Below are 25,558 nucleotides of genomic sequence, written 5' to 3'. Positions count from 1 at the left end.
GTAAATGTATAACACTGATATGAGCATCATACACTGTGTTTCATAATGAAGAGGCTGACTTTTATTTTTCTTGTTCTGCAGGTGCTATTGCAAAGAGGATAAACAGATTATAATCCGCTTTGGTTTGAATATTAAAAAAAGAATCTAAAGACTTGAATAAATCCCTTGAATAAAATGAATAAATTACTTGAGTAATTTAAAAGCTTTCACGATGATTTACGTGAACAGCTTTTAAACCCCCTATTAGTAACAAATTACTTGGAATGACACAGAGTTAAATGTAATTTAACTCAGGTATCAACTGAGATTCACAACAGTTGCTGTAGTTGAGCCTATAAGCCTTCAGAAAATGAAACTCCTCCTAGTGTTGAATGTCATCAAATAAAAGATTTTGCCATAAGAGTATGAATTAAATTATATGGTTTCTGCCTGTGTTTTTATGGTTGAAAAAAGGAAACTGAGCATATAGCTTAAGACAATGAAACAGCACTGCATTTCTGTGTTCTACACTTTTTTTTATTGATTATAAATGTATAGAAATACAAAAAGCCAAATGGAAGTATATCCTCCTTAACTATTTCTATGAGTATTCTTATTGCAAAGCATATAGAGGCTTAAGAGCCCTCTGTTTTCTGAATTTTAGTATCTTTCACCAGTTACAAGTGAGTTAGTTACAGAGGCAAGAAAGATGATTTATTATGCGTAAAGGAGAAAAAAGTGAAGATATACATTGGAAATCTATAAATTTAGATGAGGTACTTAGTAAGATTCTTAAGCAGCAGCGAGGGGTGAAACTCCAGAAGAACCTACCCAGCACAAGAGGGGACAAGTGATGTAATGTGTTTTTGGATGACAATTTTTATATTTATTGATGAGAATTGGCAATGGAATGAACAGGTTCAGAAGCTGGGAAATGAGAGTTTAATGTCGTTCTTCAGGGTCATTTGTTGTTTCCATTAAGGCAAGAGAGAATAATTTTCACTCCTCTGTGTTACATGGCTTGTGAATTAGCCTTTTAACATGATTTTTGGTCTTCCAGTAAAATATTGGCTGCACACAGCCAAAATGTGCAAATGATTAACAGCATTATTGTCACTGAAATCTTAAATACTTAATGGATGGGTCCTACTTATCCTTAAACTATCAAAAGGATTTAGGCAGAAGGAAATGCATACCAAGATAAAATTTGAAGTGTTTTATATTGTTTTGCTTTTCCTATGTCTTCCTTTGTTGGATCTCTGATAAATTTTATTTATCTAATTTACATTATTGGAAGATCAAAAAAAAAAAAAAAAAAAGGTAGTGCCACATAGTACATATATTTCATTAACTCTTCTAAGCAAGACATTAAGACATTCCTCGCTTAGTTGCCCACAATAAGGGTAGAACTAAATGCAGGCACCCTTCCAATGATCCCTTTTAAGTCCTGTGTTCCTAAGCTGAACATTTTCCAAGAATGCAATACTTACATCATCAGATAGTAAAGAGAGAGAACAATCTGTGTTTTCTGGATAACAAGTATTATGAGGCACCGATTTGTCATGTTTTAAAGTTTTGTTTGCATGTAGCCCAGTCAGAGGGAGAGCTGAATCTTCACAGCTCAGTTCTGAATTCTGTGCAAGTGCGTGTCCTTAAAATGTTTCTTAGAAAACAGACCAGAGAGAAACAAGCTAGCTAACCCTCCACTCAGGTTGTCTGCATGCTCAGAACTGAACACACAGTATCTAGGTAGTACAGGAGACAGTTGGAAGCCAGCTATTTTTTCCATCTCCATAACCCTTTTCCCTTCCCATTTTTGGGGCTGGGGTCCCACAGACCTACTGCCCCCTTGATTGATCCAAATAACTCCATGACAATCTGGAATGATTATTCTGGTCTGGGTATCTGGATCTATCTAAAGAAAGGAGCCATGACACCACACCATAGCAGCTCTGATCAGGGAGCAGAAATAGTGAGAAGGAAGGGGGCAGTGCTAAGCAGATTCTTGAGCTGGTATTGAAGCTGAGCTATATTCATTATACTGACTAGGGAAACAAGGATTCTTTCTTAGTTACAATAATTAACATATCTCCCAGACAAGTCAAAGTTCCATGTTGGGAATGCCTCTCTTCCTTTCTGAAGTTACTACCCTACTTCCTCACTGCATATGCAGACACATACTTGTAACATATTTCAAAACATGCTTTTATGGACAACCAGTGTCAAATACATTTTGTGAGTGTGAACATGAACGTCACTAAGTTTTGGCGTGTGGAAACAATCCCTTCATAGGTTGTATACCTTTTTTTAATTTAAGCATATCTTACATGTCTTGGGGAATTAAGTTCAGAGTGTAAAAACAAACAAACAAACAAACAAACAAAAAACACTACTATGTAGCATTATTTCCTATTTTATAGTTGGAATTTAGCAGAGGTCAATGACAGAAGTTTTCAAAAATGTTTGCAAGATGGGACACAACACTTGTAGATACAACTAGATATTAAATAAAGGTACCTTGAAAGAAACTTAAAATCTCAATGCTGTCAAGCCAGTGAGAGCTTGAATTTAGTTTTTTATCCAGCTCACTCCACCAACTAAGTGCACCTCAGACATTTTATTTTGGGTTCTATAAGGTACATCCTTGCTCATAGCAGCACTACAAAACTAAAATGTTCCTAGATTTTAATTCAAGATCTAGCTGAATTCTTTTCATTGAGACAGAACTGAGTATGTGTAAAATATTTGTCCAGGACAGACATTTGTCTAAAATTTTTTTGAAGTTTACAGTGAGTCATTTTCTAGAATCATAGAAAATTCTGAATTGGAAGGAATTCACAAAGATCAAGTCCAACCTTTGGCTCCATATGGAACAACTCACCAAGTTCAAATCCTGTGGCTGAGAATATAGTGCAAATACTTGTTGAACTCTGGCAGCTTTGGGCCGTGTTCACTGCTCTGGAGAGCCTGTTCCAGAGCCCAAAGACCCTCTGGTGAAAAACCTGTTCAGAATACCCAACCTGACCCTCCCGTCATGGAACTCAATGCAGTTCTTTTGGGTCCTGTCATCGTTACTAGAGAGCAGAGCTTAGCACTGTCTCTCCACTACCCCCATGAGGAAGCTGTAGGCCACCATCAAGCCTTCCCTCAATTTGCTTTTCTCTGGGCTGAACAGAGGAACTTCAAATACTCCTCATACCCATTGCCTTCTAGATCCTTCACCAACTTTGTTACCCCACTTGTCACAGAGTTATCTATATCAATTTACGTCCATGACAGGGGAGGCGGTAGGCCTGTGCCCCCTCCCCCAACTCCCAGCCCCAAGAATGGGAAGGCAAAAGGGAAAGGAGTAGGGAGATGGGAGTTGGGCTTAAGGAAACAAACAGAGCGGCAGCAACGATCTAAGGAGGAAAACTTATTTTACTAATTATGATAACGGAATGCAAGTTAACACAACATAATACAATCTAATTGAAACTGAGTCTAATAAATCAAGTAAAATAAGAGAGAGAGTTTTCTGAAGACTGAGAAGCCTACTTTGAAATTGAAGGTGCATTGCTTGGAAGCACCCCCACACCCACTGCCAGGCAGTGAGAGAGCGAGCGTCACTTCTGTGATGTATTTTCCTCTTTTACCATGAGGTCCTCTGGAACGTGTAGTTCTTCTCTGTGCTCCACATGCTGTTATGATGTGGATTACCAATAGCAAAAATTACAAAACCATGACAATAGCCCGTGTTGTTCCTCTCCTTTTTTTTTAATGTTTCTTTAAATCTTAGAAGTCCAGCACTAGATAAGTCAAGTTTTACAATCTTGGGTTTTATGAGTGGCAAATAGTAAGGTCACCTTGTATTAACAGGCTGCCTTCATTGCCACAGATACAATATTCCTTTGAATTAGCATTAGTGTTGAATTACTTTTTTTTTTTTTTTTCAATAAACATAATATTATTTTTTTTCCAATAATGAATGATTTGTAGTTCTTGGGAATACTTGTTGCTACAGATTTTTCTCCGTATTTGAGGTCAATCAACTGTTTCAGCAAATTGTTCTATGAATATTACAGCATATGTAGCCTATAAATAATAATTCCTGGACTTTTATTGTGACCAAGTGTATATGTGTTTTAGAAAAGTGAGAGGGAGAGATCACTGATGGATGTTCACAATCAAACTCCTGGTACTGTTATGATCAGTGGAAGAAATGAATTCTAAATCCTGCTATGTCCATATTTCTTCTTAGTGCAAATATATTTCAGAATTAAAGCAAATTTCTGTCATTAGTCTTTACTTGAACTTTATATTTCCCTTTGTTGCTTTCAATGTTTGCTCTTTCCTTTCAAAAGCTGAAAACTTTTGTTGCTGCTTACTTGATTTAAAATTTTCTTTACGAATTGCTTCTAGCTATATCCTTATTACTTAAGTATATTTGGCATTATACTCCACTAAGAGAGATCAGTGGCAACATATCTAGCTTATTAGGTGCTTTATATGTCTTCGTACAGTTTGAAAGATTTTTCTGCTTTTTTTAGGTATAAAAAACGTAATCTTGCCAGCCTGATGAAAGGAACTGTATAACAGAATGAAAACTTATATCACTGTTTCAGTAATGTTATGTCACTTAGTCCAGTTACTAATGCTAGCAATGAGTAATGACAACATTTTATGACCTGGCTCCACAATCATATTTTTATAGTTTTTTAATGACCTTAATTTTAATCCAACAGCTATGCTCTCATCTGGAAAAAGTAAGCTAATACAAATTTTGAAAAGCTATTTACATGACCAGTTGAGTGTATACCCAGTGCAGTAGGATGTGCCACCAGAGTCTCACCACCTTGAGTTGTGCTTGCGAAATGAGGAAGTGTTAGGCTGCATTGTTGCGTTGCAGAACACCGAGGAAAGCCTGTATGCTTCAGGAAAGCGTTTCGTTCAGTAGGTGGCATGCTTGTCACTGATTACCTACCAGCATCTTCTGGGGTGATATCTACACCAAAGCATATTAGAGTAGGTGGAAATAAGGTGATTGTTTGATCTCTTGAAGTATTCAACTATTTCATTTAGGTGTGTGCTTGCTTCTGCTTGAACAACCTGGCACATGGTGAGGGCCTGCACATTCATCTGCTTTTTCTAAATTAACATATCCAGGAAAAATAAACACATTATCTAGTAGATCCAATGAAATACATTTTTTTCTGTCTCTTCAAACCTTTATTTCTTTAAGGAGCTTGTTTTATGCATAGTCCGAGGTAAATTAGATAAATGTTGCCTGATAGAAAGAAACTATGTTTATAGGGAATGGAAAACCTGGGTCATTGAATCAGATGTTGGAAAAGGACTTCTAAAGATCATTTAGTTCCAATCTTCCTGCCAGGAGCAGGAACATATACTGCAAGGGGTGCTCTGAAAGTATTGCCTCCTATTTTATTATGTTGACCCACAGTGTCAATGTCAAAGTTGTTTGTTGGTGGTATGGCAGGAAAGATAGAACCTTCCTGCCAATATTCCATTGCATTATGTTGTGGTGCAGCAGATGGCAGCAGTGGGGCAGTCTGACAAAATGGCATCTGACAGAAGTACAGATGAAGCAAAAATATTTAACTGACTTCCTTCATGCAGAAGTTATGGCACCTTCTGACATTCAGTAATGCTTGTTGAACATTTATGGAGACCAAACAGTGGATGTGAGTACCACGAGGTGGCAAGTGGTGTGTTTCAGCAGTGGTGACAACAAGGTGAAAGACAAGCCACATTCTGCATGGCCATGCTCAGTTGTTACACCACAAAATGAAGAGTGTCTCAATCAGTTCATCCGTGCATATCACTGGATTATGACCAAAGAAGTGTGTATGAAGCTGAATATCCACTTCAATCAGTCAGAAACAATGGTGAAAACACTGGAATATTGCAGTTTACATGAGGTAGGTCACACAGATGCTCACATGGAAAAATTAAGAACACTGTATGCAAGTTTGTTAGGACTTACTGAACCTGTACCAAAGGTGAGAGTTTGCTAGATCATGTCATTACCAGAGATGTGGTGTCAGCACTACAAGCTGGAATCAAAAGGGCAGTCCACAGAGTGGAAATAGATATGTGATTTCCCATCAAAGAAAAGGTTGAAGATGCATTTCTCAGCGGGTAGTGATGTGCAGTCTTTGGGGATAAGAAAGGGGCGATCTTTCTGGATTCTCTTGGAACCTGGACAAACCATCTACTCATGCTCTGTGGTGATGCTGAGTAGGCTGAAGGCTCAAACTTTCAGAGTCAAGCCAAAGACAACCTTCCTTTTGCAACGTGATAATACGAGGCTCCATGCCAGTTTGAAGACTGTGGAACATATTGCCAATCTTGGCTGGATTGTCCTGCTGTGAATGTTTCACAAATTTTTATCATATGATTTTCCTGCATTCCTCCAGGGTAACTAAATGGTTAAAAAAAATTCAACAGTGAAATTTATTTCTGATGTTCTCAGACTAAGCTAAAGAGTGAATGGACCAAAGTGTTTTCCATTGTTTTTCACTGGAGATTTGCTGCAGAATAAGTACTGTTAAAACCAATAATTTAATTCATATATACAAAGATCGTAGGTATAACAGAGCAGTATCATTTCATTCTGGACATCTGTAACTTCCATAATTATTTATTTTCTCAAATTAGCTCCATTATTTGGATTTTATCATGAAAAGTAATAATAATAATAATAATAATAATAATAATAATAATAATGCAGAGATTTTAGTTTTGTTATGTAATTGAGATTAACAGATTTCCATAGGTGCAGATTTAGATGTGCACTATCATTCAGCCAGTTGAAAATGGGAGTGGTCTTTATTATGTTTTGTTTTCACAAGGATGCATGCAGTTCCCCTGGTAGATGAACATTTAGTTGTGTTTGAGACTAAATTTTAAAGCATTAGCAGAGATGTTCTGATAAACTGAGTCAAAAGATCTGGCTTACTGCATCTCTGTCCTGTGAGCTTCCAATAAGTCCAGTCAGGGACTTTTGTATATACCTTTCTTTCCAAACACAATTTCAAAAATATTTTTCTTTACCCATTCTGAGAATTTAACTCTATAATGCATATGGATGTTCATATTTAGATGAGTAGATATTGTTGCTCACTTGGCATCTATAGACTAATGTTTGATTTTCCATGTTGAATGCCTTGAAGCAGATAAGTCTTATAATCATTCAATTTGTCTACATTTTGGCATAAATACACTCATTTTGTTAAATTTTTCTTCTATTTACATCACCACAAGGTTTTAAAGTATTAATATTTCTTAATAATAATATATTTAATAACATTAATTGTAAGTATATGGGTATCATACATATGTGATTTGCAGTACACATACGTAAGAAGCTTGATAAAGTACTGAGTTTTTTGTGTTGTGGGTTTTTTTTCCAATGGATGTTGCATCTCATCTGTTTCATCTTTTTGTACTGATTCCTTAGTCTACATGAAGGACTTTTCAGTACTTTCCATAATATTGTTTATCAAAACTATGATTTATCATAGAAATTAAAAAATAACTGAGTACTTATTTTGCAGAGGTTATTGAGATTTTAAAAAATTGGTTGGACCTAATATTTTTAGTTTCCAGTGCTTTCAGCTACTGCAAGACTGTTTGTTTGTTTGTTTTCCCAAGTTGTAATGTAGAACTAAGACTTATTATTTGTATTTGAGATAAAGTAGAGAAAAAGCTACTAATTTAAAATGTTTTTAGTGTTCTTATTTTACAATACTATTTTAGAGTAGAGGGAAAAACACAGAACAGCTCTGAACAAGCTGTTCTGATCTCTTGAAGCAGAGAAAAATATAGCATAAACGTTGTATGTAGACAGCTATTCAGAAATATTGTTTCACTTTGATTTGTTAAAGTCATTCATTTAGCTTCAGTATTTTGCCTGAAAGGAAAACGAAGTTCTGTATTTAGAATGCAAGGTTCAGATTCTGTCATGTCATTGGCAGCAGTCATTGCATTTCTTTAGATGTATCTTCATGATCAAGTTTTGTTGTTAAAAATAAATATATTGGGGTAGATGGAGGAGTATAAACTAATGACTACTTTTCAAAGGTTAATGACTGAGTTTTATTATTAAGGTCCTTGGACTTCCTGGGAGTAGTCATTTTCTGTGATCATGTCAGTTCTTAGAGAACACATGGTAATCAAAACAAGATTAGCTCTGATGTACAATATTTATGTAGAGAGAATTTCTTAATTGCACCTCAATAACAGATCAGGTAGAATTGTCCAAAAAACAATGATCTGAAATAATGCTTCTCAGGGTGTTTTAATACAGTTTGTTAAACACTGCTATGCAGGCATTCTGCAGGAATGTTTATGATGTGTACTGAAGGCAGAAATATACCTGCAGTTCTTGCACTACCCTAGTTTTCTAAGCAAACATTACAATGCCAGTAGCATTTGAAAAGCCTGATAGAAGATCTTCAGTGGCAAACCAAGATGAGTTCTTGCTAAGGTTTGTATGTGTATGCATTTTGAAAATATATTGAAATTGTTCCTGCTGGTGAATTAGTTTCTTATCAAAAAGCAGTGTAGGTGTTGTATAACAACACATTGTGTTGTGTTTTTTTTTTTTTTTCAGTGTTTTCCTTCTCCCCTACACTCTTCTGCTTCAGCTCACGTGACTGGACTTTGCACTTGTTTACTGATAATACCGTCACAGCCATCTTGTGTGAAAACTAGAGGCAGAAAAGAAATAATTCTGCGCTGCAAGGTAAAATGCCCCTCCCACACCCAGATATGTTTTGTTGTTGTTGTTTTAATATTGTTTCATTGTAAAGTGAGTTTATTTAATGTTGGTGTTCATATTCTTTCACAACTCAAAGCAAATTCTTCATGACTCAAAGTTAGTAATTATGGGAAGTAATAACATGCAGTGATGTCTTCCTTATTAGATGAATCTAATGTATCTTACATAAGAAAGAAAAAAGACACACTATCTTTTTTGCAACAATATACACCTTATTGTTATGCAAGTATTGCAGTGGAATAGAACATTCCCTGCATACAGTGGGCTAAAAGGAGCATGAGGTTTACTTGAATTGTGAAAGCATTTTGAATGAAAAATAAAGCATGTTGCTTATGTAGTAGAACATTTTCTAGCTGTAAGAGTTTTGTTGTTGTTGTTGTTGTTGTTGTTGTTTATTTTTTCTTACCACTTGAGCTCTGGTTGTTTAAAAAGTAATGTTAGAAGTGTATGTAATTTTGATCCCAAATTCTTTCAAGATCTAATGGAAATAAATTGTTAAATAGTTTTGGAGTTGGCTAGGTTTCAAAATAAGCCTGGAATTTTGAAATGACCCTGGTTTATGTGCAGTATAATCTAACCAAATCTCTCTGATTCAAAGGTGGAAAAGTGTAAGACATAGCTATGACTTTTTAAGTGTTATTAAATAAAGGTAATCTCTTCCTTTGTAATCTCACACACATCCAAACTGTTAACTGAGTATAAACGTGGTTACTGAGGAAACAGTATCCATAAGGAGAACTACTAAGAGAGTATGGCAAGGAATAAGAAAGGAAGAGAATGGGTATGGAAGATGTCATAGCTTCTAAATAAGTTATCTGCCAGGGTTCTACAGAAGGACTGTACTTGAGCAAGCACCCAAGACAAGAAGAAAAAAGGAGACGTCAATTTAACAGAAAAAATATGTTCAAAAGAATGTTTGAATCTGACCACATGTATTTCTATGCAGTTTTGTAATGACTCATTAATAATATGTATTCCATACGCCTTGTTTTCCCACAAACACCTTTTCTGCCTTAGGGTACTCTCCATGTGTATTTTGGGAAGTACAAACCTGTGTTTGGGTGTTTAGTTCCTGTCAGACCAGCAGCTGAGGCTGTACAAATACCAGCAGAACTACAGTAGCCAATAGGGGAAGCACTGCATACTGCTGCCTGGTGGAAACAGTACTTGGCGGGGAAAGAAGTCAAGCAGGGAGGAACAGCAGCAGTAGTGATGGAGCGGTAGTGGAAACAGCAGCACCTGGGCAAGCAGAATTGGATGAATGAAGCAGCCACATCCAAGAGGTATTCAGTCTGAATCTGTATTGACATCACAGTAGTATGGGATTCATAAATAGGAAGAGACTTGAAGAAATGAGAACACAGTTTAGAAAGATTAGGATTGTAGAAGAGTTTGTGGGGAAGATTCTGTAAGAGAAAGTTTGGGGATGAAGAGGAATGAAAGAAAATCAGTTCAGAATGAGAAGAAGGATTAAAGGTAGTCTGGGCATTTCAGATGAGCTGCCAAGAAATGCTTAGTAAGAATCATGACTATAGCATTCTAGGCTGTGCCAATGCAAATTTTAACTGCTTCAGGATCAGAATGACACTGATCCTGGATGTTTTGCTTTGTGGGCAAATGTTTGAAATTAGAAGGCCAATGTGTAAAGATAGCCTGTTCTTTTATATTTTTATTTATTTATTGTTTAGCCCCCTTGCCTGCTAAATAATCAGAATCAGCTGAACAGTCATACTACAAAGATATCTTAAGACACAGTGATCAGAGAGACTCCTCTGACGTTGTCTTAAACTAGACAGAGCGCTATGCAAACTTGTTTTCTTCTAGAAACCCTAGTTTTACAAAATATATTTAATTAGAAATCAAATCAGTAAAGTAGAATGCTTTTTTTTTTTTTTTTTTTTTTTTTTTTAGGGGGAGTACTGTTTGTCAGTACTGCTGGCAAACTGGCAGCCCTGAATTAAAAGCTGTTGACATGGATTGCTCATTTACAGATGTTACTCTTAGCCTCTTAGCTACGTAAGAGGAGTTACATCTTCAATTTATATCAGTTATTATAACTGACTATTAAATATGTTGTCTATTATGGCAGATGTTAATAGGAGCAGTAAATTATTAGTTTTGAGAAATTCATGTCAGGCAAAGAATGATATTCTTCTTCCATTGATAAGCAGAATCTAACCTTTAGGAATGTAACTATGTGTTATACTGAAGGGCATTGAATGAAGGAAAAAAAAATCACTTGCAGACATTCCTATATGATTTTAAAAACACATTACTCATTTCAAACATACTTGTAGCATGCTCCAGTCCAGGAGAGAAGATAATGACACCCCTGGAGCTATTACTGAGAAATTGTTCAAATGTTAAGAGGAAGTTAATACTGGTTTGCCATAACAAAATGGAAAAAAAAAAAAAAAATCTTATTTGATGTACTTTTTATATTTCTTTATGACCTTGAAATGTCATAAAAAACAAGATAAAAATGAAATGAGTTAATATAATCTTAAACTAATGATAATTTTCATTCATTCTGTTGTGTTGGGATTTTGACTTTTTAATATGTGTTTTGTTTTAACAGCAAGTATTTAAACATTGTGAAGAGTCCTTATGAAAGAGAAAGGGAAAACCAGATAAAAGTAGAGAGGGAGTGGAGAAGGGAAGGAAGACAAAGTGCAAGAGTTTATTCATTGGGATCTTCATGACTTTCCCTTTTTCATATATTTCTTTAATACACGATATGTATTTCTGCGCCATTGCTTCAAGATATTTTTGTTTGTTTGTTTTACTTCAAACATTCAGGACTCATTTAGCCTCTTCTTGTCTTAAAAGTGGATATTTTTAGTTGGATAATTATTTACTGTTTCAGATATCCTTTTTAAGACATTAATTCTAACTGTTGCCTAATCCTATTATATTTAAATAGTGTCTCACAAATATTTTGCCAAGCTAAGTATATTCACAAGGTTGTCTTTTTGTTATTATTGTTTTTTTCTTGATAGTCCTGTGTCAGCTATTCTTTTGTCTTCTGAAATTGATACATGATTAAATCTTTAAGGTTCAGATTAAAAAATTGCTTATGTATATGCATTATTTTGTTAATGTGTTTGTCACTTGGCTTGCACATTTTTATGAGAAGATTCTGATCTGTATAGCTTTTAATTAGGTAATTGTGTAACAACTTTGCACCTTATAATCCTTTTTCTAATTACAAAGAAATTGTAATCTTTCCATTTTGTGTGTTTGTGCTTTTTTGTTTGTTTGTTTTGTTTGTTTTGTTTGTTTGTTTGTTTTTAAGATTTCTTTTCTTTACAAATATGTTTTCCAACAACAGTATTTATTTTTAAAACTAGTTATTTTTTTAAATGAAAAATTCTGGTGAATTACCTCTATATTAGAACTAGTAAGAAAATGACTTATCATCTTACTGTGTGTGTATATATATATATGTATATATATATAATGATATTATTTCTGAAGCTTTTTTGTCACTGTATGACAGAAGATGATTTTTCTAGGTGTAAAAATAAAAGAGAATAATTTTGTTTTTAAATTATGACTTAAAAAAAAAAAAAAAAGGTGTTTTTTTTCTTTTCATTTTTTTTTAAATTTACCATAAAGTATCCCAGGGGGACACATCAGTCCCTGTATATTTGTCGTATGACATAAGGAAAAGGATGTAATTCCTGAATTAGTTATATGACTGAGTAACAAAAAAGTAGGATTTCCTTTTTATTAGAAACTGCTAAGAAACTCTGTCTTCAACAAATAGTTCGTCTTACCTTTTCTTCATGTCTTTCACTTGTGCAACAGAAGAGATGGGAAAAAAATACAAAAAAACACTTATTATTTTATATCTTGTGAGCCCCTACAACATGGTCACCTAGACACAGAATTCTCCTTTCAATTTGTTTATGTACATTCTAATACAGCAGTGCTCAGTCTTTACAGCGGGATAGATTGAACAGTAAACAAATGTGAGGATTTGTTACAGTATACTTTTCACCAGAAAAAGATCCATATATGCATATACCTCATATAAAAGGTACAAAGACAAGTTGAGGGAGCTGGGCTTGTTCAGCTTGGAGAAAAGAAGGCTGCTGGGTGACCTCATTGCAGTCTTTCAGTTCCTAAAGGGAGCCTATAAGCAGAAGGGCAGTCAGCTCTTAGAAAGGGTAGATAATGGCAGGACAAGGGGTAGTGGTTTAAAGTTGAAGGAGGGAAGATTTAAGTTGGATGTCAGGGGGAAGTTCTTTATTGTGAGTGTGGTGAGGAGCTGTCACAGGCTGCCAAGAGACATTGTGGATTCCCCATCCCTGGAGGTGTTCAAGATCAGGTTGGGTGGGACCATGGACAGCTTGGTCTGGTATTAAATGTGGAGGTTGGTGGCCCTGCCAGTGGAAGGGGGGTTGGAGATACAACATCCTTTAAGTCTTTTCCAACCTGGGTCATTCTGTGTTTCATTGATAGGTACACCGCTACTCTCTTTTCTGCTGCTCTTGTGAGGACAAGCATGTTCATCACCATCGTGTGACCAAAATGGGTGTATCTGCCATGTGTGATGAGAGGCAGGGAAAGGTGATATTTGGGCCTTTGGGAAGGTGTGTGACCTTTCTATATGAGTCACCAGACAGTACCCAGACACACACATACTGGTTCTTTACATGTCAGAACCTGCAGTGCTTTGTTTTTCTGTGGGAAGGTAACAGGTTGTAGCCTGAAAGAAGGTAATAGGCTCTTAGCAATGACTGGCTTGGTCACCTGCTGCTTTGGTTTCCTAGTGTCTCTGTAGCCCTTAGGGAAGAAGGCAGCAAGGAAGAAGCTGTGGTAAACACTCATATCTTATTATTGTTATTATTATTATTATATTTTATTTATATATATATATATTTTTTTTTTTAATGAAGAATAATGAAACAGTAGGGTATTTAGGACAGAATAATAACCAGATTGCCGTACAATCTGAAGAGGAAAAATTGTTACGTGCATCTCTTGAAGAAAAATTTTGCAGCTAAACCTCCTGAAGAATTGTCCCTGGTTTCCAGGTATCAGTGGTATTGCACAAAGTAATAAGCTGTTTTACTAGCAAGGTTGGTATTGCACAAAGTAATAAGCTGTTTTACTAGCAAGGTTGGTAGGACACATCATACTAATGGAAAAGTATGTTGGTTGTGTACTACAAAAGGATGATTTTTTTCCCTCCTGTTGTACACTGAACACACACAGACACATAATCAAGTTGGGATACATTTCATGCAGTGTTGTCTAGATTAGGTGTTTAGTCTCTCTTTCCTCTCTGGAAAAGGATCATGAGGATCTCTTTGAACATTTCATTGTGTCAATCTTAAGTAGAGTTGAATCATTTTGTTAATGGTTGTCTTTTCCTATTAATTAGGAAGAGGATCCCTAGATAATTAATTCAGGTTAAATATATATTTTTGAGATGAATAAAATGCAGACGGATTAGTTTGCACCGTCTGCCTAGATGATAAAGGCCATATAGGGTTTTAGCTTCTATGTGGGTAAAATTACATTGGGTGAATGCAGCCTTTTTTCAGTTATTGGCTATGACACAATAAGTTGTATTGTGAGTCCTTAAGTTCTGTCATAATGAAAGCATAAATAACAATAGAGCTGTTATAAAAATAATCTCACGTTTTGAGAACAAATTTATGCAAATCAGTTTCTCTTTAAGTGGAACATCCTTTTGGAAATAGCATAACATATTGGTTCATTTTATTGATGTGCTGCTACTTGTTAGCTTTATGTAGCAAAGAAAAATTAACTGGCTGTTTCACAGCAATTTCTGTAGTAAACCATTTCGACTAGAAAGTGCTTTTAGGTGTCAGGGAATGCAATAATATTATGTTATGAAATCCAAAGCTGTGATCTTGATGTACTCCAGAGGATGCCATTGAGTATCTCAGAAAAGACAGTTTTTGTAATACAATTTCCTCCTCTCTTCCATTTGGCACTCTTGGAAACACCCATTTCACACCTCAGCTAGCTCCAGTAAAATCCTGACTCAACAGCTTTCAAAAATATTAATTAAGATAGATATCATGAATAAGTTTAAGCTAAGCCCCCAAATATGTAAGGAAGTATCATATTACATTCTTTAACATAGCATTGTAAAAATCATATTCTAATGGGCATATACTTAAAAAAGAAACAGATTTAATACTTGTATATGTCAACAGTTTTACACATTTCATCATTATTATGTAATATTTACTGAAGTGAGCTACTATGGATTTCAGAGAAAAATACTTTCTCATCTCTCTTACCTCTCCTTTCCATCGAAATCTACTGGTGTTGTACCATATCTTTAAGCTAAACACACAGCACATGCTGAAATAAAACACTGACCTAACATTCTTCTAATTGCAAAGACTGAGCAGAGATGCATTCTTCGTATATGCATATACATCTTAATAATGTGCAATTGCTGAATCTGAGATATTTCTTTTAGCATTTTAGAACTTCAGAATTTATCTCTGGGAAATTACATGATATTATTAATAATAATTATACTGTTAGTATTATTAACAGTTAATAATAACTTACCTTTTTTAGTATTTTTTTTAATTATTTTTTTAATTACTAAGGGTGGTGGGCATCTAACAGATAGGATGACTACCTGTTTATTCCTTTAGTTCACTGCTGACCAGACCAGGTTCAGAACTAAATTTCTAATGAGTATTTGTCTGGCAGAAGGAATGTTGTTGAACAGTGGAACTAATATGCAGATCTAATCATATAGTTGTTTGACGGTTTGTTTTATTTTTAATAAATCCAGTGGTACTATATTAAAACAATAAAATCTTCCATTCATGATATGATTTACTACAAGGAAAATAAATGGATTATTACTAAACAATACTGCTGTTAAGTTCTATAATTTTGTTGAGATTAAACTAGTAAATTTTTAGGAGATCATTTTAAAAGGATACTTAAATTCAGCTTAGGCCTGACAGAGGCTTTGTGCCTTTGTCTAGATTTGATTCAGACCTAGCAGATGATCATGGCTGAACAAGAAATATATGTGTTTGTTCTTGTGTTTTTCTACACTTAATTTGTGTTAAATTTCTGTTTTAAAATAAGATGACTTTTAATAACTTAAATACAGATCATTGTTTATGTAAATAATGTTCAAAATAATGAAGCAATCATATTGCTGAGACAAGGTTACTAGTTATGATGTCATAACTGATTTTTTGCATGATTTTAGTTTGTTGCGAATTCAAAGTAAAGTTTGTTTATCTAAATTAATTATCATTAGAACCAGGCCAAAAGGGTATTGTTTTATGTATCTTTTGGAGGTAATGTGGCATGAAAGATGCAACAAATAGAAATGGTTTCTAAGAGAGAAACTGAGACTTTTGAATGAAAAAGTAACATAAATTTATCAGTGAAGCAAGAATAATAATTTTTTTTTCTTAGCATATCACAACCATGTTATGCTAAGAAAAAAAAAAAAAAAGATTCTTGCTTCACTGATAAATGGTTGTGATATGGTAGCACAATAATTTTTAATGAGGCAAACATCTTTAAATGTTGATTACTTCATCAGAAAACTTTATACCTTCAAAGATGAAGTATATTAAGCCTTGTCTCCATCATATTAGAAGGGTAGTTTAGAGATAAATTGTTTACTCAGTTGGGAAGGATAGGGTTCCTAAGAGTTTCATACGAACACTCTTGTAAGAAATGCAGAAGTATGTAGTAATCAGCATAACATTGTAACATTGAAGCATACTGCCAATTATCTTTGGGGGGGAGGAGGGGGAAAAAAGGCAACTCTTTGTCTTCTGTATCATCATCATAGTATCATAGTATTGTGCGAGTTGGAAGGGACCTTAGAGATCATCAAGTCCAACTCCCGGGATTCGAGCCCTCTAGTGTAGCAGAGCAGCAGTTCTACCACTTGCGCCACAGGGGGGATTCGAACCCGGGCCTCCAGTGTTGCAAGCGGCGGTTCTATGATTTCCTAACAATTTTTATGCAGAAAGTTAGAACTTAGAAGGAGTGTTTAGTAAATCAATCTGAATATAAACAGTGGATAATATCTATATATCTATGATTTGCTTTCTTCAATTGTTTCTTTTTCTTTTTCTTTTTTTTTTTTTTTAATCTTTTCAAGATGCATTTTAAATATGTATTAGCAACCCCAAAATTTAATTTGCAGATGTGTTGAAAAATTTGCATATGTGTGTTTATGGGCACATCTGTCTACATATGCATGTAATTTCACATGCAGTAATTAAGTTGTTATAGATTGAAAAAGCATGTATGAAATCCATATCCTTATATGACTTTCATTGTAGGAAATTAAGCACCTTCTTAAATCTTCCCAATTTAGCATCCTCCTTAGGAAGAGAGGAAGTATTATTAGCATTATTAGTCCTATTATACTGCAGGGAAAGTGAATCGGGAATTCAAAATTGCATTGGTTTTCCTAATGTGTCCTCACCAGTGCTGCGTACAAAGGGCCCTATACTCCCATTTTTCAGCTGGCAGCACTGTTTCTTAAGATGCCACTGGCCTTCTTGGCTACCTGGGCACAATGCTGGCTCATGTTTAGCCGAGTGCTGATCCTCAGGTTCTTTTCCTCTGCCCAGTTTTCCAGCCTGTCTGCCCCAGGCCTGTATCATTGCCAGAGAATGTTGTGGCCAAAGTGAAGGACTTGGCAATTAGTCTTATTTAACTTCATTCCACTGGCTTCAGCCTAGCTACCCAGCCCTTATAGATCCCTCTGTAGTGCAATTCTACCTCCAGGCAGATTGATACTTCCAGCCAGCTTGGCATCATCTGCAAAGTTACTGAGGGTGCATTCAATTCCCTTGTCCAGGTCTTTAATAAAGATACTAAATAAGACAGGCCCCATTACTGACCCTGGGAAACACCACTCATGACAGCTCAAGTCTTATCTGTGGAGGCTCTTCTTTCCAACCATTTCCCTTCATCTTCCTTAATCATAGCTCCTCAGCTCTTTTATCCCACATAGTCCCAATTCTTTCACCCTTTTTTCTTGTTTCTCTACCTGTCCACCATCATACTGTCTCTTCCTGTTTCTTAAACCCTCTACTATTTCACCTCATTTCAACCCACAACTCTTATTTCAGCTGGGTCTCTAATTTCCTTCCTTGACATTTATTCAAATCAGAACAGGTTCTACCAGTTGTGACTACTGTGTGTTTATGGATACTTTTGCCCACCACACCTCACTGATTTATTAATTGCTCTCTGTTGGTGTTCAGTTCCTTTGAACAAGCTCTTCTAGTTCTGACTTCTTTATCTTCTCTCCAGTGGCTTTTATCTACCATAACTCATGGATTTACAATCTTTTCTTTCTTGACCTGCTGTCCACATTCTCTGGAAATTTTTGGTCCTAGTTCTTTTTTTCTACTCCTTTTGCTTTCAAATTTCTACCTCAGTTGAACCTGCCAGGTGTCCTCCATTTTCCTTTTTGTCCCAGCATAACTGTGTGCAGGTGGGACTCGTAACCTCATCTGTGTTTGAAAAAGGTTGCCAGAATACAGAAAAGATGGAAGTGTCGCTAGGGGTAAAAAAGTCTGTGTTCTCTTTTCTAAGTGTACTTGTCGCAGTCCATCAAAGCCTAGAGTTATTCAAGTTCAGTCAAGCATAGTGAGTTTAAACTGAGATCTGGCAAATCCCTATGTAGGTAAAATAGTATTCATAGCATTCAGTGTAGCACTGTGTATATCACATTACTCTCCCTGTTTGAAGTTGGATAAAGCATGAGCTATTTTTATAGAACATTATTATATGTAAAAAATATGTTTACACAGTTTTGTTTTATGCCATGATATTTGTGAAACTTTTTTCTTAATATGTCTTTCAATAATTTTGCTGTGTGTTAATCTCATTTGCCATGCTATTTTATCCCTTATTGAAGAACTATTTACTTTCTTACTTCAGTAGCAGAATTGCTTGGTCTGCAATGTACATTTGAAATTTTGATTCTAAATTATTTCAGTTTTATCTTCCTAAAATCACATTTATACTTCAAGAAAATTAAATACTGCTATTTAATGTAGTGTTATATTTCTCTGTAGTACACCTATGCATACAAAAGTACTATCACTGAGGTTCTAACTGCTTATTTGTTTGTTTTTATTTAAAAATTTAGTAAACACTTGAGAGGAGTGATTAGTTGTTTAATAAAAGATGCATTTTTAATTAAAAAAAATATATAGGAGAGAAAACAATGCAAAAAATCTCTTAAGAAGAAGAAGCCAAACAAAAATCGACAATTCTGTTTTCATCTTGTACTATAGAATCCAGGGCAATAATAATAATAATAATGAATAATAATACAATATTAAATAACAACATTACAATAAATTAACTATTTTATTATTATTATTATTTTAAATGGTCTTTGACATTTTTCTCTTGTTCTTATACACCAGGAAGAAGATGGGTGTACTTTTATTTTTAACAGTTTTCCAGTGTGCCATAAATATTGTCAGTACCTATGGTGTTTCAAATCCCAATGTTGTTTTACTGATAGCTGATGATCTTGGTATTGGAGACCTGGGATGTTATGGGAACAGAACTTTAAGGTATGATTATATGTTTGGGGGAGTCATAGCTTTATGTTTAGCTTTTTCTATGGATTTGTCAATTAAAAACAAATGAAAACAACAAGAAACAGGGATTGTATTGTGTTCTTTTTGTGTTGAAAAAGTAATAACCTTTTCATAGAATAGAATATCCAATCTTATATTCATTACATCAGACTTAGGTCCTATATTTATCCAGACAACAAGTTGCAACATTAAAAGAGAATTGAGCAACAAACTATGATAGGCGGCTACTCTCCACCACATGCTCATGGGTTGAGATGAGGACAGGGAGATCATTCACTAAATACCATCTGAGACAAAGCAGACTCAGTGTAAAATAATCTATTTTTCCCAACCACTGACAGATTAGAAGATGTTGTCCTTCCCGAACTGATCCCCATGGGCTTCCCACAGACTGCAGCTCTCCCAGCACCGCCCCAACTAGGCTCCATATTGCAGGGCCCACCCTTCAGGCACTGCCCCACACATCACCACAGGTGGCAGCTCCCCCAGCCCTTCTACCCCTCTTCTGCCCCTCTCCTGGGCTGCAGGGAGCTGCTGATCCTGCCTGGAGCACCTCCTGCCCTCCTTCTGCGGTGACATCAGTGCCTGCTAGGCTGTTCCTGTCATATTTCTCGCTCCTGAGAATCAGAACAGCTCAAATAAGTATACTATATGAAGTGACAGTTCAGAATTCCATAGATGGAATATGAAAAAATTGCTTGTTATCATACATGATGTCATCATATATGATTTTGCAGATAGCAAAAAAAAATCTATTGGAAAATTAATGTTTCTGACTAAATTTGAACTTTTATGTGAAAGGACTATTGTTTCTTGAGGTCTTTAGTCATCTGTCTTGTAGGTTAGTGACCTACCAGAACACACTGTAGATCCTGGACAGTTTTCATTTCTAGTATTTTCCCTGTAGATCTAACAGCACAGGATTTATTCCTGCAGCATCCAACTTTTATCTGCATGATGACAGGTCACAGAAAAGGTTCTCAAGCAGATACGGAAGCTTGGATGTGCTCCTGTATTTAATATTACAGACATAAACTGTGAACATTAATAGTATGGAGTCTAATACAAAATCTTGATCTCACCACACCCATCTTTAAATAATCCTATCATCTGGATATTCATTTCTATTTTTTAATTACCTTTTTTTTTTTTTTTTTTTTTTTTTTTTTTTTTTTTTTTTAAGAACACCTAATATTGACAGGCTAGCAAAAGAAGGAGTGACACTTACTCAGCATATAGCAGCATCACCACTGTGTACTCCAAGCAGGGCAGCTTTCCTAACAGGGAGATATCCTATCAGATCAGGTAAAATTCAAATATTTTATTTATATATATCTTATTTTATTTGCAGCAAACAGCGTACATTTTGCCCTGGCTTTTTCTCTTGTGTTTACCAGGCTATGTACTCATTTCAGTGGCTAATCAAGCTCAGGAGGTTTGGACAGAAATCTTCTGTACATGGTAAATTTTCCCACTGCCAAAGAGTTCACGCAAAATAAAGCTTTTTATTGAGATAATTATTTTTAAAAACACAGAGAAAAGACTGAACTACGGTTGTTCAATGGCAGGAGCAGCAAAATTCCATTGACTTCCTCCACTGTCCAAAAATTGTGAGCTGTTTGCCTTTCAGTTGTATTCAGGCTAGGGTGTTGGTGGCAACCTGAGTGTTGTAAATTACAGAGATGTACCAAACAAGACAGAAAGGAAGAAACCATGTTCTCCTGCTGGAATAATTCAATTTCTGTGAAGCCTTTTGGTTTAGATGTTGCTTTTGGGTGTTTTTTTTTGTTTGTTTGTTTTGTGTTTTTTTTTTTTTGTTTTTTTTCAAAGGAAAAAAAGAAAAAGTCTGTTTATTATGATATTCCAGCAACAGTGACAACTGAGAATGCAAAAAAAATATAAATAAAAAAATAAAAATCTCTCTTCTAAGTAGTTTTGTTTCATATCTTGCTGTACACAGTGTTAAGTATTCTATGAATGCATGTAACTTCTCTTATTTCAAATCCAAAGCCAATCTGAGGCAGTGTAGAACCTGTTTATTTTAGTGTGCCGAGACTCATCCCCTCTGTGCTTAGGCATGCAATTTTAACATTCTCTAAGCATAATTTTTAGCAGGAATCATTATACATTAATCAGATCACTTGTTCATTAGTGATAAAACATCCTGTTCTTGCTTCTGGGAATGAAAGCAAAGCAAGACTCTGGAGCCTACTTGATACATTCATGTTCATTCAAATCATGTAACAAGTTTCTGCAAAAGTGCCAGCTAACATAACTTGTTAAATTTCCATTGCATTCAGCTGCAAAGGAAAATTTTATATACCTATTACAGTTATATTGCAATTAATATTTACTGTAGGTAAGGTCACAGGTCAGTTTCCATTATCATCCTTGCTCTTCAGAAAAATTAGCATTTGCACTGATTTTTGTTCTTAAATGGTCTGTTCTCAGTTACACCTAATAATTTCCATGTGCAAGCAAAAATTGAACCTTGTCTTAACTAAATTATGAAATTGTGAAATATAGACTACTCTGAAATATCAGTGAAGAATTAGTATGAAATTATTGCAGAATAAGCTAGAAGCACAGTTTTGGGGAAATATATATATATATATATATAGAGAGAGAGAATAATATAAAAATCCTAGAGGTGCAGGAAATATTTCAAAATATAGTATGTGATTAGACACAAACCCAGAAAAAGATACTGATGAAAAAAAAATGTTGTTTTATAATTTGTTTCTTGAAGGAATTATATGGATTTCAGTTAAGAGAGATTGAAGTACACCTTCAAATGAAATATGGATATGTATATACAACTAAAACTGCCTAAACCACTGATCAGTAAAATTGATGTTGCTGTGCAAGGTGAAAAGTTGAAGTCAGCATTTGAAAGACAGAGGGATCTCTTTAATAAACTGGTGTAACAAGTCTTTTTCTCTTCTAACCACAATGGATACCTGAGGGATGATTATGGTTGTCTAGATCAGTCATCTAAATTTGGTGCTGCAATTATCCAAGTTGCATAATTCAGACTTCCTGAAGATACATCTGCACAGATTTGCATAGATATCCTGTGTTCTCTCAGTCTGTACTCTGAGCCAACTCTCATCTGGAATCCAAGTGATCTAATTTTAATGAACCTGAACTCTCTAGTTCATCATCCCGAGAGTAGTTTATAAGCTCAAGTTAGTGTTTTCAGACTCTCAGTGCATAGAAATTACTGTGCCTTATTTAGATATTGTCTTACTAGCTGATGCCTGATGTTGCTTTGATGCACTCAAGCTGGAAGTCAGTTATGTGTGTTTATGCTACTGGAACACTGATCCTCTCCCACCAAAGCTAAGTGCCCTAGACACTGTTTCTAAAGTCAGGCTCTCTTGCTCTTTTTTGACTTCATGATATTTATGAACCTAACTGACAAACTGCCCTGAATCCACTGCTTTCTTTCAAATTACCTTAAAGTCATGAAGAAACCCATGTATGACAAAAGTGGAAGTTTTGGGAGAAGAACTTGGGAAGTGTCCTCAACTCTATTCCTTCCCCATGTCCAAGAAGAATAAATTATGCAAGCTCAACTTCTTCAAGTTATGTTATATCTTAGAATACTTACAGAAAGGCTGACCCCACATTCACAGTGACAGAATTTTCATTTTCTCCACTTATCATTTTCTGGTAAAAATACAGGAAAAACTCAGCTAAACAGATGACAATGGAGGACAGTATCTGCCTCTTGTGTTTCATAGTGACTGCTGGTAATACATCATTTATACAATACTACTGCAAAAAAGAAAAAATAAAATAAGTTCAGAAATAACAAATGAAGACTGTTTCACTTATGTTATCTAAGTCTCAGTTATTCTTACTGTATTTAGGAATGGCATCTTTTTCACGAGTTGGTGTCTTCTTATTTTCTGCTTCTTCTGGGGGACTTCCTTCTGAAGAAATAACATTTTCCAAACTCCTGAAGCAAAGAGGCTATGCAACAGCTCTAATAGGTAAGATTGCAAAAATACATGGCTTTTTTTTTTTTTCATTCTTTTGAATAAAAGAATCTTTGTTTTCTGTGTAGAGTATTAAGGGTCTCCACAGCTTAATAGCGATTTTTTTTTTTTTTTTTTGTAATACAAAGCTGAGTACATTCCCATTCATGTGTGAAACAGAAATCTTGTAAGTATGTCTAATTCTCTTGTGCTCTTTCATTTGCAAGATGTGAAATTAACATGGTGAATGAACTGAAAATCAGTAAGTCTTTAAAAGTTTTCGGTATAAATAAAGTATACTTCAATATAAGTAGAGATGATGGAGGATTCCAGAGTACAAGTCATCACAGAGATGTGTTCCATTTCATCTCACCAGTTTTTGGATATTTATAAAATAGATTGTGTTGTACTTGAGCTGTTTGTATTTTCTTCTCAGTGATTTATAGGAAATCTCATGATATGGTAGATGTTTAGTGAAAAAATGATGTTTCCCTTGTATTACACAGAATGTTCAAACAACTAAATGAAGCGTAATGTCTACTGATGAATAAATATCTATTAATGAGTAAAAGGAATCACACTAAACTTGCATTAAACAGAACTGGAATTAATATCACAGAAGTTCACTTTTAAATAATATGAAATGTTTTATTTTTTCCTATTTTTGCCACTGACGTTTTCCACATTGATTACAGTCTAGCTTATTTTTATGAAATAGTACTAACCCTTCATACTGCATTTTTCTTCACTGGAATTTCAAGGAAATAGTTTGGGGAACAACATGCAGGAATGTTACCACATTCATTTGGAAGATGGATGCATCCATCTCATTTTAAAATGTAACAGAAGCTTGTAACTTGGGATTTATTTATTTATTGTATAAAAATCTGACTTTAGCAAAGCTAGCAATTCATACAACTTTTCAAGAAATATCTGTTTTATGTAGATCATTCAGTACTGATGTTTCTAGCATGAAACGTCCCCCTTATCTTAGTCTTAGAAAGTATAAAATACATTCATGTCCTGCCAGACTGAAAACAGAATAACAAGAAATACTAACATAAATATATTTAGTGGAGGTATATTTGAACTATGGTGGAAAAAATCCATTAACAATTTGTCATGTTCATCTTGGAGTTAACTCCATATTCAATTAAAGAATACTGAAAAAAAAAAGAAAAAAAAATAATAATAAATAAAATAAAAAATAAATGTTTGTGACAAGCACATAAATGCACAGCACTTTTTTTGGAGTTGACCTAGTTAATGTTCTTTTTTTATCTATTTTCACTGCAACATGACAGCTTGCCACTTAGATCTCCAGAAGTTATCTCCGTGAAGTTTAATGAACAATTCTTCCAAGCAGCCTGAATGATAGCTATAAAACCATAAGATGTAATATTACCATACCCTTAGTGTATAATGAAGGCTTCCAGAAAATCAAGAAGACTGTTAAAATTAAGGATAAGCATATGTAAATGGCAGAAAGAAAAATTATGTAGATTTGAAGACTAGACAGACAGATTCTGATTCCCAACCGGTCTATTTTCTGTTTCTGCTGGTATTCTTATCACATCATACTGTTGTAGGTCAGGGAATCTTTTCTTGGTTCAGTATAACTCAGCAATTCCCAAACAATCAATTGCCAAATTCTGCTCCTGTGATGGATTGGTATAAGGATATTTTAAAGTTTTTCTGTTCCTCAGACCTGTACCAACACCTTTTTTTCACCTAGTTTATCTCCCCTTTACTCTCTTAGGACATTTTTTCCCTCCCTAAATGCATTTTCCTATCTCTTTGTATTTTTTCATGCTCTGAATATGTGCTTCCTCTTGCTTGATACATTCTTGAATATATTTTAGTTGTATATCTTTTTTATGTGTACACTTTTTTACCTCATTTCTTTTCCCTGTGGCACAAAGAAGGTGACACCCAACAGATTTGGCTGGTGGAGACTAATTCAAAAGATCTGCAATAAAACCAAGTTTTCTCAGAAAATTTAGGTACACTGAATCTCTAATATTTCACCAGTTAAAGATTGTATATAGTAGCAAGCAATGTTGATATTTTGTGGGAAAAAGCTACTCATAATCTAAAAAAAATCCACTTCAGGTAGATCAGTATTGTTTTAATTACTGCTGTAAATACACTGATACTGTTTTTCCTACAGCTCTACTCATACTCATACTCATTATTTTATC

General features: G+C 34.9%; 1 protein-coding gene across 6 annotated transcripts in view; it reads left to right on the top strand.

Moving 5' to 3' along the window:
* Window positions 1-25,558, top strand: part of STS (steroid sulfatase) — a 178,248-nt gene that overhangs the window by 83,054 nt on the left and 69,636 nt on the right. For 3 of the 6 annotated variants that reach the window (XM_072341925.1, XM_072341933.1, XM_072341916.1), the window contains 4 exons: window positions 8,594-8,725; window positions 19,195-19,347; window positions 20,558-20,679; window positions 23,250-23,372. In XM_072341925.1, coding sequence (XP_072198026.1) covers window positions 19,202-19,347; window positions 20,558-20,679; window positions 23,250-23,372 — 391 coding nt within the window. In that variant the 5' untranslated portion in view covers window positions 8,594-8,725; window positions 19,195-19,201. Of the gene's footprint in view, window positions 1-8,593; window positions 8,726-9,778; window positions 10,045-13,336; window positions 13,360-19,194; window positions 19,348-20,557; window positions 20,680-23,249; window positions 23,373-25,558 lie in introns of those variants that run through there. The other 3 variants (XM_072341908.1, XM_072341899.1, XM_072341939.1) reach the window with 2 other exon arrangements.

This window comes from Excalfactoria chinensis, chromosome 1, assembly GCF_039878825.1.
Source record: "Excalfactoria chinensis isolate bCotChi1 chromosome 1, bCotChi1.hap2, whole genome shotgun sequence".
NCBI lineage: Eukaryota > Metazoa > Chordata > Aves > Galliformes > Phasianidae > Excalfactoria > Excalfactoria chinensis.
This window is presented reverse-complemented; position numbering and strand designations above follow the sequence as displayed.